The sequence below is a fragment of the Hypanus sabinus genome, chromosome 10 (genome assembly GCF_030144855.1).
Source record: "Hypanus sabinus isolate sHypSab1 chromosome 10, sHypSab1.hap1, whole genome shotgun sequence".
Taxonomy (NCBI): Eukaryota; Metazoa; Chordata; class Chondrichthyes; order Myliobatiformes; family Dasyatidae; genus Hypanus; species Hypanus sabinus.
In genome coordinates, this window is record NC_082715.1 from 37,313,018 (window position 1) to 37,330,568 (window position 17,551).

Sequence of the window (17,551 nt, forward strand, 5' to 3'; positions counted from 1 at the left end):
TGGGTGCATGGAATGCACTGCCAGCAACAGTGGTAGAGGTGGATACAATAGGGTCTTTTAAGAGTCTCAGATAGATACATGGAGCTTAGAAAAATAGAGAGCTATGCAGTAGGGTAATTCTAGGCAGTTTCCAGAGGAGGTTACATGGTTAGCACAACATTGTGGGCCGAAGGGCCTGTAATGTAAATTTCTATGATTTTATGATGTTGCTGGGGTGGAGTGGTGGTGTGCCTCCGTGGGGTTACCGGTAACTAATGTGTGCGTGTTGAGTGGGGTGGATATTCATACCCCGGATGAATTGCCAATTCGATTTTTGTGTACAGTTAAAGCTATTGGCAAAGTTGAGATCGTAGCGCAGCATTTTGATAAAATGGCGGGTTCAGGCCTTGCTTTAGTTCAGACTAGCACTGACATAATGGTAGTGGACTGCCAGTGTCTATTGGTGCCCCAGGTGAGGCAGGGCCATGGCCTGTCCATACTGTCAGGGAGGAGGAGAACATAGCGGAGTTTCATGTAGGGTGGACGGAGATTTCAAATTCAGGGTTCTATCGTTTCTGAGGAGTGAGGGGAAAGTGTGGTTGGAATTGCAATGTCTAATTAGTCCCTGTCCCACAGGGAAGAGTGAGAGTTCTGAGTTGGCATCAACCCTTACCTCCCTGGCAGAGGTCCCCACCAGAAGCTAAGAATGTTCTCCGGAATAATGCCCACCCCAGAGGGGGAAGAGGAGTGTGAAATCTGGGCAGAGCAGACCTCTGAGTTGCTAGATGAGTGGCAGTGCTCCAATGATGGAAGATGACAAAGATTGGTTGAAAGTTTGAAGGGGCTGGCGGCTGACATGGTGAGAGCTGTGAAAACTAGCCAACCCTCCGCCTTTGGTATGACAGGGAGCCCACTGGAGCTCATGGTGGGGTTTCAGAACATGCGCCAGAAGGGGGAGAAGCTATCTGCTTAAATTTTTCAGCTAGAGAAGCAGCTAAATAGTTTGCGAAGCAGGGGGTCATTCAGGCCGCTGAGGTGGATAAGTTAAGAATGGACGGGGACTTCCAGTAAGATGGCGATTGTTTAGTCGCTTTAAACTTTTGCTCCGTTATACTTCCTATTTTTGCACTATGTGTTTCCCTTTTTAAACCTTAATTCGTTATTTTATTTGCTTTCTTTTATCTGCCTGCGAATACGTCTATCTCATAATGACTACAAAAAAGATACTCTAACGGATATCAAAACTGAATTTAGAGCTTCTATCAGTCAGCTGGAGTCAAAATTGAATCTGATTAACGCCAGAGTGGATGACCATGCTGAACATCTATCTCGCATCAACCTAACCCGGGGGTCGGCAACCCGCGGCTCCGGAGCCACATGTGGCTCTTTTACGTCTGTGTTGCGGCTCCCTGTTGCTTTGGGAAATAATTGATCAGTATTTAATTAAAATGTATTTTATGTTAGTTTGTTAGTGTTTGAAATGTAATTCTAAATTTGAAGACTATGGTGATCTTGTACAATCTAAATAAGACATTGTGGCGAACCATTTCCTGACACATCCGAACCGGCTCACAATTAGCCAGCGTTCAGGCTAAGGGAGATAGCCTACGGGGGTTTGTGAGTACGTGTCTTTTGCAGCATCCGCGCCCATGGGGGGGGGCGGGTTGAGGGAGGCTTAAAAGCAAGGCTGTTTAGTTCGAATAAAGCTATCTTTGACTGCGTGTAGCACACCGCTACAATGTGTTTTTATCGCTGGCTGTCCAGAGGGGAGGTGCTGAAACGCTTTGTCGCGTGTCTGGAAGAAGTGAAAACTTTCCTGGGCAGCAAAGGGCTCACCTTTCCTGAGCTGGAACAGCCAGAGTGGCTGGAAAAGCTACACTTCATGGTAGACATGACAGCGCACCTGAACACGCTGAACACAGCTCTTCAGGGGTAAGGACGTACAGCCCTGCACATGTTGGAGGATGTTTTGGCATTCGAGCGCAAGTTGACAGTGCTTGCCAGAGATTTACAGAAAGGCACATTGTCTCACTTCCCCAATTTGAGAGAGTTCAAACAAGGTCACGACATGATAAATTCGGAGTATTTACATTCTGCAATCATCGCAATGCAAACATCGTTTGGGAAACGCTTCTGTGAGTTCAGAGAGGAAAAAAACACATTATCCTTCCCGGTCACTCCCCTAAGCATCGATCCATCCCTACTGAATACGACTGCATTGTCAGGTGTGAGTCAACCTGACCAGGTATGATAAATATTTTAATTGCCTATTATTTTACGTATATTCATATGTTTTCATTGTTCAGTGAAATAGTCCTTTTATTTTTCAGGTTGACAGCTGGCTGACGTTATTTTTGGTTTGCTGCTGGCGGTAAATTTAAGTTTGGCGTTTTTCATAAATACAAGAAGGACTCAAATAGACGTTGAGTATTTTACTTAAAAGTAACCTTCAACCGAACGTCTTTTTTTCGGAGTTCAAAATGTTTTTGTTGCATGCAGAAATGTAATTTCGTTTTCTCTGCAGGAGTTCATCAATTTCATAAATGCAACACATTATAGTTTGTTTATACATAGCATAAAGGCAAAACAAAACGTTGTATGCAGTGTTATTTCATTTTAAATGTCAAACGGGTTTTGCGGCTCCCAGTGTTTTCTTTTCTGTGGGAAACGGGTCCAAGTGGCTCTTTCAGTGGTAAAGGTTGCTGACCCCTGACCTAACCTCTGAAGATTTAGAACGCCGTGTTCAACATCTAGAAACTCTCCGCTCCAACCTAACAGAGAAAAACAGTAAACTTACTTCCAAAATGGCGGATCTCAAAAATCGGAGCAGACGCTGCAATCTATGAATTCTCGGTTTGCCGGAGGCCACCGAAAAGGGTTCTCTTCTTTTCTCTGTGAGATTTTCAGGAAAGAATTTCTTCTGACTCCACCTGAGCTAGAAAGGGCTCACAGGATTTATGTTCCTCGAGCCATTTTGGGTTCTCGACCACGGCCAATTATTTTATGCTTTCATCAGGTGAAAAACCGTTTAATTATGGAAGCACGCCGTAGAGGTACTCTGGCTTTTCAAAATACAACTATTCGTTTCGTGGAAGATTATGCCCCCCAGGTTCTGAAGATGCGTGCTGAGTTCAAAGGCGTAATGAAAGTGCTTTTTGATTGTGGATTCAAACCTTCTCTTCGTAACCCAGCCGATCTTCGAATTACGCTTACTACTGGAGAATATAAGTGGTTTAAATCAGTGAAGGAGGCTGAGTTGTTTGTTGGAAATCTTCCAGCCATTTTGGCTTCTTCGGACCCGGTCTGATTTTCTAAAATGGCTGATAAGTACTTCTTGAATTAAAGTTCTTTTTTGTGAACTCAGACTCTACTTGAATAACTCAGACATTAACTATTGAGATTCTAAAAGCTCTAGTTAGTCTCTCCCTGGACTTGGTGCGTTTTTCTTAAATAGATGATTTAAATTTAATGTTTCCCTGCGGACTTACAGATTTTACTTGTGTGATTTATTCTACTTCTGAATAACTTTAACTATAGAGAACTACAATTGATCGTAATTTGTTTTGGAGGCTTGGAGTTTCTTATTGAAGGCCTCCCTGTTGATTTATGGTATAAGATTTGCTTTTTTTTTTAAAAACGGCTGATATGTACTCTCTTTAAATTTATAATTCCCTCCCCCCCCTTTTTAATTATTTTTCTTTCAATTTTTCATAGTCTCTCGCGGGTAGGTTAGTTCTGTTTTGGATTTTTTTTGTATTAAGTTTTAAACCTTTTCTGACTAAGTTGTTCCTATTTGCAATTTTGCTCTCTAGTGCGTAAATTAGCTACTATTTGCTGTATTATATATACGGAGCCTATGTCAATGATACGGAACTGTAAGTTATTTTTGGGGTAACATTTTTTTTTGTAGAGCTAGCTGCTTTTTTGGGTAGCCATCTAGTTTTAGGTTGTGAGGGTGGGGTGGGTTCTCCAGTTCCAACACTATTTACTGTTTTTTCTGTTTTCCCTTGTTATTCAGGACATGTTTCTGCCCTGAATTTACTGACTTATGTTTATATTTTTGCTCCCAGACTGTTATTGCAGTGTTTGATTTTATATGTGCCTACTACCTTTTATGTACTAACAATTGATAATGGTTAGTACACTTAAATTTGTGAGCTGGAATGTAAAGGGATTGAATCATCCTGTTAAAAGAAGGAAGGTCTTCTCCCATATTAAACAACACAAAGCTGACATTGCTTTCCTTCAAGAAACTCATATTCGCAGTTTTGATAATTCTCAGCTTTTGTCAAAGTGGGTGGGTCAACATTATCATTCATTCTTCCCTGCCAAAGCTCGGGGGGGGGGGGGGGGGTTTCCATCCTTATTAATTCAAATATTCCTTTTGAACTCCATAATAAGATATCTGACACAAATGGCCGTTTTATAATCGTTTCTTGTAAATTATATAATACTAAAGTTGTACTAGCAAACCTGTATGCTCCCAATTTTGATGATGTTAATTTTTTTGAACATTTTTTCTCCTCACTACCAGATTTAAATTCATATTCTCTTATACTGGGTAGCGACTTTAATTGTTGGTTAGATCCCAATTTGGATCGATCGTCCCCTGTTACTAGATCTCCTACTAAATCTGCTTTAGCTATTCATTCTTTTCTTTCTAATTATGGTATCTCTGATATATGGTGTTTCCTTCATCCTACTGAGAGAGATTATTCCTTTTTTACACATGTTCACCATACCTTTACTAGAATTGACTATTTTTTAATTGATAATCAACTTATTTCATTTGTCCATTCTTGTGATTATCAGAGTATACTGATTTCTGATCATGCTCCAATTACTTTGTCTCTAAATTTTCCTGGTCTCCCTTAGAGGAATAAACATTAGTGTTTTAACCCGACTTTATTATCGGATGATGATTTTCTAAAATTTATTAAGGATCAGATAATTTTTTATTTTAACACTAATACAGCATCTGAAATGTCATCCCAGATTGTCTGGGATGCCATGAAAGCGTATTTGAGGGGTCAAATAATCTCATATACAGCAAATCTTAATAGAAAGTCCCATTTAGATCGATTAGACCTAATTAATCAGATTAAAGAATTAGATCAATTGTCTGCTCAAATAACCCTGAATTATATAAGAAGCGTGTAGAACTTCAAAGTAAATTTGACCTTCTTTCTTCTCAACCTGTTGAACGCCAACTTCTTGAAAGTAAGAGTCGCTTTTATATTCACGGTGACAAATCTGGTAAATTTCTAGTTAATCAGTTGAGGCGTTCTAAAACTAAACAACATACCACAAAGATCTGGAAGGACAACGGGGATATTACATCGGATCACTTAGAAATCAATGACATATTTAAAAAAATTTACTCTCAGCTTTATTCCTCTGAATGAGAATATTTCTGTTGATCTTTTCTTAAATAATCTGAATATTCCTTCGCTTTCATCTGATTTTAAAGCAAAACTTAATGAGCCTATATCATCAGAAGAAACATCTTTTGCAATTTCTGCACTGGCTTCAGGCAAATCTCCTGGACCTGATGGGTTCCCCGTAGAATTTTATAAATCATTCTCTTCATTTCTTTCACCTCAGTTACTCTCAGTACTATCTGACACGTTTAACTATGGTAAATTGCCACCCTCATTTAATGAGGCATGTATTATTCTTTTATTAAAAAAGGATAAAGATCCAACAGAGTGTTCCTCATACAGGCCGATCTCTTTGCTTAATGTTGATGTTAAAATCTTGGCCAAAGTCTTGGCTCATAGATTAGAAACTGTTATACCCTCTATTATTTCTGATGATCAAACTGGTTTTATTAAAAACCGTCTTCTCTTTTTTAACATACGGCGTTTATTTAACATTTTATATTCATCTTCAACTGGGATTCCTGAATGCGTTATTTCTCTCAATGCGGAGAAAGCACTTGATCATATAAAGTGGAACTACCTCTTTGCGGTTTTAGAAAAATTTGACTTTGGTCAAAGTTTTATCTCTTGGATCAAATTGCTGTATCTATGTCCTACCGCCTCTGTTTTGACTAATTCTCAGCAATCCTAGTTATTTAACCTCAAACGTGGCACCCGTCAAGGATGCCCTTTAAGTCCCTTCCTTTTTGATTTGGCTGTAGAACCTCTGGCGATAGCATTCCAAAGCTGTCTTGAATTGACTGGGGTTTGGAGGGCGGGGTGTTGAGCATAAAGTTTCTCTTTATGCTGATGATCTATTACTTTTTCTTCCAAATCCATCCACATCCTTACCTCCAATGTTTTCACTTCATCCATTTAGCCAGTTTTCTGGATATAAACTTAATTTACATTAATTTCCCAATTAATAAAGAAGCACAAGTATTAGCATTTCGTGACCTCCTCTTTAAAGTAGTTCATAATCAATTTACTTACCTTGGTATTATAGTTACAAGGAAGTTTTAAAGATCTTTTTCGTGAAAATTTTGCCAATCTTTTATACACTACAAACACAGAGTCTGTCACAACGGTCACCTCTATCTATGTCCTTGGTAGGTCATATTAATGTTGTTAAAATGTACGTTCTCCCTAAATTTTTATATTTATTTCAATCTATCCCAATTTTTATTTCTAAAACCTTTTTTGATTCCTTAGACTCTATTATTTTGTCCTATCTGTGGAAGAATAAGTGTTCTAGAATTAATAAAGTTTATCTTCAAAAATCTAAAAAAGAGGGTGGCATGGCCTTACCTAATTTTCGTTTATACTACTGGGCAGCTAACATTCGTTGCACTATCTTTTGGTCTTTTTTCCATAGCCAATCTGAGTGCCCTAATTGGGTAGCAATGGAGCTGAATTCCACTAAAGATCCATCTATTTCTGCACTTCTTGGTTCTGTACTCCCTAGTAGTTTGTCTAGACTAATTGTTAATCCTCTTGTTAGACATACTTTGCGAATATGGGCCCAGTTTAGGAAATTTTACGGTTTTTATGGTTTTTCCCTTTCTAGTCCTATCTTACATAACATTCTATGATTGGTATAGGAAGGGCATTAGACATTTTGAAGATCTTTTTATCGATAATCGCTTTGCATCCTTTTAACAGCTCTCTGCTAAGTTCAATCTGCCTAATGCCCATTTCTTTAGATATCTCCAAATCAGACATTTTATCAATCCCTTAATTCCTAACTTCCCTGAAATGCCCAAGAAAAATGCTATGGATTTATTTCTTTCTATTAATCCATTGGGTAAAGGCATAACATCATTTATCCGTGATAAATTAGTATCCTTACGGTGTGCCCCTGTGGATAAAATTAGAATGGCTTGGGAGCATGACTTAAATATCTCTTTATCTGACGAGATTTGGGACTTGATTCTCAAATCAGTTAATTCAACCTCTCTTTGTGCTCGCCATTGCCTTTTACAGTTTAAGATTGTTCACAGAGCCCATATGTCCAAATCTAAATTATCTAGATTTTACCCTAATATTAGTCCTCTTTGTGATAAATGCAAAAGTGGCGAGGCTTCTCTTATTCATATGTACTGGACCTGTCCTAGTCTAGAGAAATTTTGGAAAGATGTTTTTATAACTTTATCCTGTATTCTGAATCACCACTTAGAACCTAACCCTTTAATTGCTCTGTTTGGTTTCTTGGGTGAGACAGATATATGCTTGAGTTCGACTAAATGTCGAATATTATCTTTTGCTTCTCTCCTGGCGAGACGTCTAATCCTCCTTAGATGGAGAGATGTTGCCCCGCCCACGCATGCTCAATAGCTTAACGATATCTTGTCCTGTTTAGACCTTGAAAAAATCCATTATTCAATTCTTAATTTGGATATAAAGTTTCATAAGGTCTGGGGATCTTTTATTGAGTATTTTCATAATTTTCCTCAATTAAGTATTTTTTTCAGTCCCTTGCTTTCGGCTCTTTTTTTTGGTAGTAGGCATTATTATCTTCTGTTTTCAAGAGTATTTACAGTTTTGGGGGTTTGAATGTTCTGATTTATATTTTCTACATTTTGTCTTGGTTGGTCTGGAGTTTTTTTTTGTTGTGGGGCTTGGGGAGGATACTAACTTTACATGACTTCAATTTGGGCGCTTCCTCAATTATCTTATTTTGTATTATATTACTATTGTATGTTTATCTTGCACTGTACTAATTTTCTACTTTGTTCTGGGTTTTTTAAAAAATTTGTAGTGTTGTAGAAAATGCATCAAAAAAAAAGGACCAGATAGGGCGCCCAGTCACAGGACATGATTGCTTGGAGTCTCCGACAGTCCCGTAAGTCCCCCCCCCCCCCCTTTGTTGAGCTGATTAGAGAGTACAGAAGGAGGAGAATGCGTCGGAGGTGTGGGAGGGCTCTGTCAGCAGGGTACAGCTACTACGCCCCTTGTGGTGAAGTGACCGCAGGCAGCCCAACCCGGGAAATGGCAAAGGAGACTGTGGCAGAGCTGAGAACTGAGATGTCCAGGGTGTTAACGGGGTGGGGTGGACCCCCCCCATATGATAGGAGCGGTAGAGAGGGGGTCCCCCAAGGGGTAGGACTATGCAGAGGGCTGCGGGTGGCTGGGGTTCTGTGAGAAGGAGGGGATGGATAGTATTGTCTGCTATTACTGTGGTGAAGAGGGCCACTTCAGCACAGTGAGTGGTGGGAAGCCCCTTGGAGAGTGAGCCCCAATGCCTAAGCAGGGAGAGGTGTCGGGAAACTTAGAGGAGACCCAGTGAGGGAATGGCCTGGTGTCTCTGGGGGAACACATTCCCAGCAATGTACCAAGGAACCCTTGAAAGTGAAAGACCCTATTCCTGAAGGATTAGTGGGACCATGCTCCAGTGTGTGGCTACGAATAGAGGGTATTTATGCTAAAGCCATACTTGACACCGGGTTGCAGGTCACGTTGTACCATTTGTTTTACAACTGGTATCTGAAGCATCTACCATTGCCACCATTCAGGGCACTGGAGATCTGGGGTCTCAGTGCCGGAGATTATCTATACAATGGTTTTTTGTCAGTGAAGCTGGAGTTCTTAGAGGCTGATGTGGGAGTGTCTGAGGTCCACAATATCTTCGTGCTGGTTTGTCAGGACCCGGTTGAGACGGGCGACGTTTCAGTTCTGGTGGGAGCCATCACTCTTCTTGTGAGGAGACTCATGGGGACCTGCAAGGAGAAGGCTGGTCAGAGCTTTCTGGGGACATCGTCCATGCACCCGGTGTTTTGTGCTGCTTTTGAGGAAGTGCATGGCTGCATTGGGTCGGATACTGGATTTAAACGAGGTACTGCGTGGTTCACCCAAACAAAACAACTGGTGGTCCGGCTCGGGGAAGTAGCAAGAGTGATGGGGACTCCCAAATTTCCCGGAGTGTCTGAGGGTGAGGTCCACTGAGTGGATGCTCTGGAAAACCTCGACAGGGAGTCTGGATTTCCTGCTGGGGTACTGGTGAGGCCGAAGCTGCAGAAGTCCAGAGTTGTACAGGCGAGCAGGATGGCAGTGATTGTCAGGAACACTACGAAGAGGGAGGTCACCTTCAAGTGGGGGATACCTCGGCTCATCTGTTCCTGGTAACGGTAATGAGCAGTGTCCCTGTGAGACAAGCCGGGGAGAAATTATTGCAAAGGGGGTGGTGGAAGTTGACAGCGGAGTCATTCAACTTCAGGGACTCACCAGTGCCTGTGGTGTGGAAAAGGAGGTTGGTAGAGAAAATGTTGAAGCTGGAAGGAGTCTTTTCCACTGACAAATTTGATGTGGGTTGTTCCAAGATCACTCGTCATGCTATCTGGGTGACCGAGGACACCCCATTTAGAGAGAGGTCGCAGGAGTTGAAGGAAGCTGGGATCATCACTGAGTCCCGAAGTCCCTATGTGTCCCCAATAGAAGTGGCCCGGAAGAAGAATGGGAAGGTACGGATGTGTGTGGACCATAGGACTCCAAAAAGGCACACCGTCTCTGACCAGTACATGGTCCTGAGGATCGAAGATGCGCTGGCCTGTCTGAGTGGTGCGCAGTGGGTTCAGTGTACTGGATTTGAGAAGTAGATATTACCAGATCCCCATGAGTGAGCCTGACAAAGAGAAGATGTCCTTTATATGTCCCCTGGGTCTCTTCCAGTTCGAAAGGATTCCCAAGGGCTCCTGCAACTTTCTAGCGAGCCATGGAGAAGACAGTGGGGGATATGAACTTACTTGAGGTATTGGTATTTCTGGGTGACCTCATAGTATTTGGATCCACCTTGGAAGAACATGAAGCCAGGCTGCTGAAGGTGCTGGGCCACCTGAAAGCTGAAGGGTTAAAACTTTCCCAGGACAAATGCAGTTCTGCAAGATGTCTGTTAGCTATGTTAGCATGAGGGACTGGACATGGACGAGGAGTGGGAAAGCAATCCTGCCCCTGGGGTGAAGGCCATGTTCAGTTTGCCATCACCGTGAAGGCGGTGAAAAAGGAGGGGCAGGATCGAGTGGTGGACCAATTGGGGGCTTCTGATGATGCCGTCCCCCACGTTTATTGCAACCTGACTGTTCTGAAGACCAATCAGCTGCCAGATTTGAGTTCTGGGGAAGTGGCAGCTGCTCAGCAAAATGATCTGGGCATTGATATCATTTGGGCAGTGGTCGAAAAGGGAGACAGGGCCCAGGCGGAGAAGACAAAACATGCATTGTGCCTCCATTACTGCGAGAACAGCCTCGGCTGGAATTGAAGAACCAGATCTTATACTGGGTCATGTCACCCCCAGACTGACCCCAGCGTTGCCAGCTTTCTGCCCAAGAAGTATCGGAGGATTACTCTGAAGTCACTTCATGATGATTCTGGGCACTTGGGGGTTGAAAAGACCTATGGATTGCTCAGAGACCAATTCTACTGGCCCCGAATGAAGCCAGAGATCGAAGAATACTGCAAGTCATGCATTCGATGCATACAGTGGAAGACACTGCCTACACAGGCAGCTTCCTTGTCCCACTTGCAGAGTGCAGGGCCTCTGGACCTGGTGTGTATGGATTTCCTGGCAATAGAACGTGATGCCAGCATCACGGCGCATGTCTTAGTCATCACGGACCACTACAGCAGATATGCTCAGGCTCTTTCTACTAAGGACAAGAGGGCGCCTATGGTGGCAAAAGTATTTTGTTTATTATGGCCTCCCCAGGCAAATACATAGTGATTAGGGATGGGATTTCGAGAGCAGACTCATCCAGGAGTTATTGGGCATGCTTTGAGTCAAGAAGTCGAGGACCATGCCCTGTCACCCGCAGAATGATTCCCAGCCAGAGAGGTTTAATCAGACCTTGCTAGACATGCTTGGGACCCTGGAGATCAGCAAGAACAGCAAGTGGATTCAACATATTGGGCATCTGGTTCACAGTTACAACTATACACTAAATGAAGCTACTGGGTACTTACCATACTGTCTGATGTCTGGGCGCAAGGCGAGGTTGCCCATTGACCTTTGCTTTGAGACTGACGAGGGTGACTTACCACTGAAGACTTATCTGAAGAATGTGTCTGACATGAGAAAGTAGCTGAAAATGGCTTATGAATTAGCTGGGGTTGCAGCTGCCAAGCAGAATCAAGGAATGAGAGGAGGAATGATCAAAAGGTGAGGTTCTCCCAACTCCAGCCTGGAGACAGAGTCCTCATAAGGAACTTGGGGCTACCTGGAAAGCATAAGTTGGCTGACCGCTGGGCAGCTACGCCCTATGTGGTGGCGAGTCAGATGCCAAGCCTACCAGAGGATGGGAATGGGCCTGTCAAGATTCTCCATTCGAACCACCTGTTGCCCCAGGATCAAGAGGTACAAGTAGACCCAGAGCATGACTTGGAGCCTCCACCTAGTAAGAGTACTCTACGGAAACGTAGGGCGACTACAGGGCCCCCAACAGGCGAGATTAGGCTGGAATCCACCCCTGAGAGAGATACTGATTCAGAGAATGAGGACCTGGATGTGTGGTATACGCTGCCTTTTGCGAACTCCCCATTGATTGAGGAAGAGACTCCTGGCCCTTCAGGTGAAGGTGGGAGCCATCACCCCTCTTGTGAGGAGACTCATGGGGACCTGCAAGGAGAAGGCTGGTCAGAGCTTTCTGGGGACATCGTCCATGCACCCGGTGTTTTGTGCTGCTTTTGAGGAAGTGCATGGCTGCATTGGGTCGGATACTGGATTTAAATGAGGGACTGTGTGGTTCACCCAAACGAAACAACTGGTGGTCCGGCTCGGGGAAATAGCAAGAGTGATGGGGACTCCCAAATTTACCGGAGTGTCTGAGGGCGAGGTCCACTGAGTGGATGCTCTGGAAAACCTCGACAGGGAGTCTGGATTTCCTGCTGGGGTACTGGTCTTCTAGACCATAGACCGTTCCGCTGAACACCTATGCTGTGTCTGCCAGAGAAAGCAAGATCTCCCAGAGGCCACACATTTTAATTCCATGTCCCATTCCCAATCTGATATGCCTATCCATGGCCTCCTCTACTGTCAAGATGAAGCCACACTCAGGTTAGAGGAACAACACCTTATATACCTTCTAGGTAGCTTCCAACCTGATGGCATGAACACTGATTTCTCTAACTTCCGTTAATGACCCTCCTCCCCTTCTTACCCCATCCCTTATTTATTGGTTTATTTCCCCCTTTTTTCCCTCTCTCTCTGTCCCTCTCATAATCACTGCTTGTCTGTTCTCCATCTCCCTCTGGTGCTCCCCTCCCCCTTTCTTTCTCCCTAGGCCTCCCCTCCCATGATCCTTCCCTTCTCCAGCTCTGTATCCCTTTTGCCAATCACCTTTCCAGCTCCTAGCTTCTGTCTTGACAATCACTGCCATCCTGCTCGCCTGTACAACTCCGGACTTCTGCAGCTTGGGCCTCACCTGTCTCCTATCATTTCGGATTTCCCCCTCCCCCTCCTACTTTCAAACCTCTTACTATCTTTTCTTTCAGTTAGTCCTGACAAAAGGGTCTCGGCCTGAAACGTCAACTGTACTCTTCCTATAGATGCTGCCTGCCCTGCTGCGTTCCACCAGCAGTTTGTGTGTGTTGCTTGAATTTCCAGCATCTGCAGATTTCCTTGTGTTTGCAGTATAATATGGAAGATCTTTTAATGAGTGGCATTGCCACAGACCAAAAAAAATAATAGTTGAGAAAACAATTGTATGTAGTTAGAGCAGTGGATGTAGCATCTATGGTTTTTAGTCAGATACTTGACAAGCTACCCATTGTGGACTCACCCATAAATTCATGAGGTATGGGATTCATGAAAGGTTGGCTGTGTAGATTCAGAACTGGTATGTCTACAGAAGCCAGAGAGTAGTACTAGATGGAGCATTTTCTACCTGGAGGTCAATTTTTATAAATAACTTGGATGAAGAAGTAAAGGGGTGAGTTAGCAAGTTTGCAGGTGACACAAAGATTGGAGGCGCTGTGGATAGTGTAGAAGGCTGTCGTACCTTACAATGGCATTAAGATAGGATGCTGTTGGGTGGAAAAATAGTAGAAGGGAGTTCAATCTGGAAATATGTGAAGTGATACATTTTAGAAGATTGAACTTGAAGGCAGAGTACATCGTTAATGGCAAGATTGTTAGTAGCATGGAGCAACAAAAGGATCTTGGTGTCCAAGTCCCAAGTTGCCATGCAACTTGACAGGGTGGTTAAGAAATCATATGGTATGCTGGCCTTCATTTGTTGGGATATTCAGTAGCCATTAGGTAATACTGCACTCCATAAAATTCTTGTTAGATCACACTTAAAATAATGTGTTCAATTTTGGTTCCCTCGTTTAGGAAGGAGTGGATGCAGAGAAGATTTACCAGAAATTTACTAGATTTTCCAGCATCTGCAGACTTTCTCTTGGTTGTGATTTGTTTCACCAGAATGCTTTCTAGATTGGAGAAATATTTTATGAGGAAAGATTGAGCAAGCTAAGGTATTTGTCATTGGAGGATCTGATAAAGGTGTACAAGATTATAAGAGGCATTGGTAGAGTGGATAGCCAGCACCTTTTTTTCAGGGTGGTAATGGCCGATACCAGACTACATGTGTTTAAGATGCATAGAAGAAAGTGGAGGAAAGATGTCAGTGTTTGTTTTTTATATATGTTATCCACTCTGAGAGTGGTCAATGATTGAAGCACACTGCCAGGAGTGGTGGAAGAAGCAGAGCTAGATCAGATGGTTGAGTGGTGTTACAACAACCACCTTGCACTCAATGTCAGTAAGACCAAGGAATTAATTACGGACTTCAGGAAGGGGAGGACCACAACCTTGTCCTGGTTTGGAAGCTTGCACGGTTCAATGACCCAGAGAGATATGTTGGCTGGAGTCAGGGCTCTATATGCTTTGGCACTTGGTACGGTCACCCATGCCAAACAGGTCAAATGGCAGAGGACAGACTAAGAGTGGCCCACCAGTCTTCCAGGTATGGGTGTTTAGCTCAGAACTAACAACCCAGACATGTACAACAAGATTGCTATGGAAAGAGCAATGAAGTACCTTTTTACATACGAGTGAAATGTTATTCCTGAGTCTTCACCTGGGACCTGCATGACTGACAGTAATAAAAACTGAGAGAAAGCTACTGACAATGAAAGAAGCTCTGAACACTGTCTGAGATGGAGGACCTTCATTGCTGCTCTAAAAGCGAGTGGTGTAATGGATAATAATAATTAAGAAGGGGAAGTCAAAGGAACACACACCAGTCCTCATTGATGGAACAGCACTGCGCAGGATCGGATTAAGCTGCAAAAAGTTGCCAACTTAGCCAGCTCCATCACGGACCGTAGCCTTCCCAGCATCACACATAAACATGCATACACTCATAAAGAAAAAAACTCATCAATAGCTGGGATTCTCTTCGTTTATTTGGATAGCTGCTTAATTGGGACAGGAAGAATGTTCCTGAACAATTTAACTAGCAGCAGCTGCATGTACTTCTGTTATGCTATTTATTTGGGCCTTTTTGTTAAATTATGTACTGCTGCTGCAAAACAAGTCACAGCATACACCACTGATATTAAACCTGATTCTGATACAACAGGGAAACTTAAGCTAGGCACATGGATGTAAAATAAATGGAGGGTTATGGGCCTTGAGGGAAGGAAGGATTAGATTGATCATTGTCTAAGACTATATTGGCTGGCTTAATATTTTGTGCTGGACTGCTCCATGTTCTAAGTTGAGTCATTATAGAGAAACTATTCCAACAGAAGTTCCTATTGCAGGTATTGCAGTACTTCCGAAGTTAAATTTCACCCATTATAAAAGTCATTGTATATTTAATTTTAGTTCATATATACCATGGTTGAAATTCCACTCTTTTCCTGAGCCCTAATTATAACCTGCAGTACTATAATAATCTCAAAAGGATTAACATTCGAATAATGGTAAATACATTTCTCGAAAATTTTGCAGTTTTGAATTTAGCCATTGTGGCTATTTAAACACAGATAAATGTATAAAGAATTCTTACCTCGAGGAACCACAATATCTGAAAGCTGGACTGTTGGCTCTATGTACTGCTCAAACGCAGGCTTTACAAACTTGTTGTACTGCTTGATGACACCAACAATGTCACGACCTCTCTCAGATATATCTCTTTTTAAACGTCGAACAAGTCTGATATCAGAGTCAGTGTCCACAAAAACTTTCATATCTAGAAGCTAAAAAACATAGAATTCCATTACTTTGAATGTATGAATTAAAGCATTTTATTTCACATTATCATGAAATGGTTTCTGCTGACTGCGAATGTTAGTAGAAACCATCTCATGGTAATGTAAAATATCATCATGATAGTGTAAATTTCTGCTCATCCATGACATGCTGAACAGCCTGATAATTTAAAAATAACTGCAGCAACCAAACAAGAGGGGAACCTGAAAGCTATCAGGGCAGCTCATGTGCTAACTAAACTGACGGGGTATCTTCTCCCTTCCTTTCCAGTCTTGAAGAGGGATCTCGGCCCGAAATGTTGACTGTTTATTCTTTTCCATAGATGCTGCCTGGCCTGCTGAGTTTCTCCAACCAGTTATATGTGTAGCTCTTGATTTCCAGCATCTGCAGAATCCCTTATATTTATGGTGTGCTAACTGATGCCTGGTTATTGGATGATCTTCCTGAGGTTTCTATTGTGTAAAAGACTTAAACCCTAAGTTTACTTCTTTCTAGTTTCTCTTCCATTCTTCAAAATAATTTCAATCAGATCATCCCTTGTCTCTATTCCCACCAAACATGATCATCTAGCTTTCCTTTGTAGGTTAATGGAGATTAACATTTTACATGGCTCTCTCCAAGCATAGCCTCTTCATAGCTGATGAATCTGCTCAATCTGAAGCACCAGTTTCCACACATGGTTTCTGTCAAAACAACCCTAACTAAGTCACACATTACTTTTCTTGTGACTACTGCCATTACCATTCCCTGGTCCGCAACTTCTTTGAGATGTGGTTATTTTTGTTTCTAACAATAACCTTGCTTCCAATGCCTCTCCACTACTCAGTTCTCTAGGATTTTTCTAACCTGTAGTAGCTCCACCACTTACCAAAACAGCAATCGTCTTCCATTGTTATCAATATCATCTGCATCCATGAAGTATCAAATTTAGTTCCTCCGCTCTATGATGGCTCTCTGTGCTCTCAAATGGTTTTACAAACACCCCCATGAAACCACTGGGAACTCTAAAGCTATCATCTACTCCCACTACATACTCTGCTTAAACACCTCTTGTTTTTTCCCTCATGTTTGCCATCATCTTGAAGGGATATCAAAAAGCAAGATTCCAAGTCAACTTCATGATCTCATTTTGGCTGAATAACTTTGGTTTCTAGCTCCCCAACATCACAGTTTCTTCCTTTTGGCCTTGAAATCTATTCTCTCTCTCAAACACTTTCCTATCAAGTAGGTGCTCAGCCTTTTAGTACCACTCATAAATCTTGTGATTTGAGCTGCAGGAAACACATACTTGTTGCTTTTTTGGGGCAGAAAATTTCCATCCTTGGAACCTTCCAGTTCCTGGTTATTATCAGGGGCACTGAATTTACAGGAACTGATTCGCCAGTGTCCTCAGAAAGGAGCTCATTGCAATATAGACTAATAACCATCACAGGTTCAAATTAACAATGCAAAACATTTCCCCTCTATTCAGAAAATAATGATGAGGGAGCTTACAAAGAAGAAGTCATCACCCTGACACAGTGGTGTCAAGAAAACAACCTCTCCAGCAATGTCGCAAAAACAAAGGAGCTGGTTGTGGACTACAGGAGGAATGGAGACAGGCTAGCCCCTATTGACAAAGGATCTGGGGTTGAGAGGGTGAACAGCTTTAAGTTCCTCAGCATCCACATCACCGAGGATCTGACGTGGTCTGTACATAGTGGCTGCATGGTAAAAAAGGCACAACGATGCCTCTTTCACCTCGGACTGTTGAAGAAGTTTGGTATGGGCCTGCAGTTCCTAAGAACTTTCTACAGGGGCACAACTGAGAGCATACTGACTGACTGCATCACTACCTGGTATGGGAACTGTATTTCCCTCATTCGCAGGTCTCTGCAGCGAGGTGCGGACAGCCCAACGCATCTGTAGATGTGAACTTCTCACCATTCAGGACAATTACAAAGAC

At 42.6% G+C, this 17,551-nt stretch overlaps 1 protein-coding gene across 2 annotated transcripts in view; it reads right to left on the reverse strand.

Moving 5' to 3' along the window:
• si:ch211-243j20.2 (uridine-cytidine kinase-like 1) overlaps nucleotides 1–17,551 on the reverse strand; it is a 79,574-nt gene that overhangs the window by 35,916 nt on the left and 26,107 nt on the right. For both annotated transcript variants that reach the window (XM_059981682.1, XM_059981683.1), the window contains exon 6: nucleotides 15,404–15,593. In XM_059981682.1, coding sequence (XP_059837665.1) covers nucleotides 15,404–15,593 — 190 coding nt within the window. The remainder of the gene's footprint in view (nucleotides 1–15,403; nucleotides 15,594–17,551) is intronic.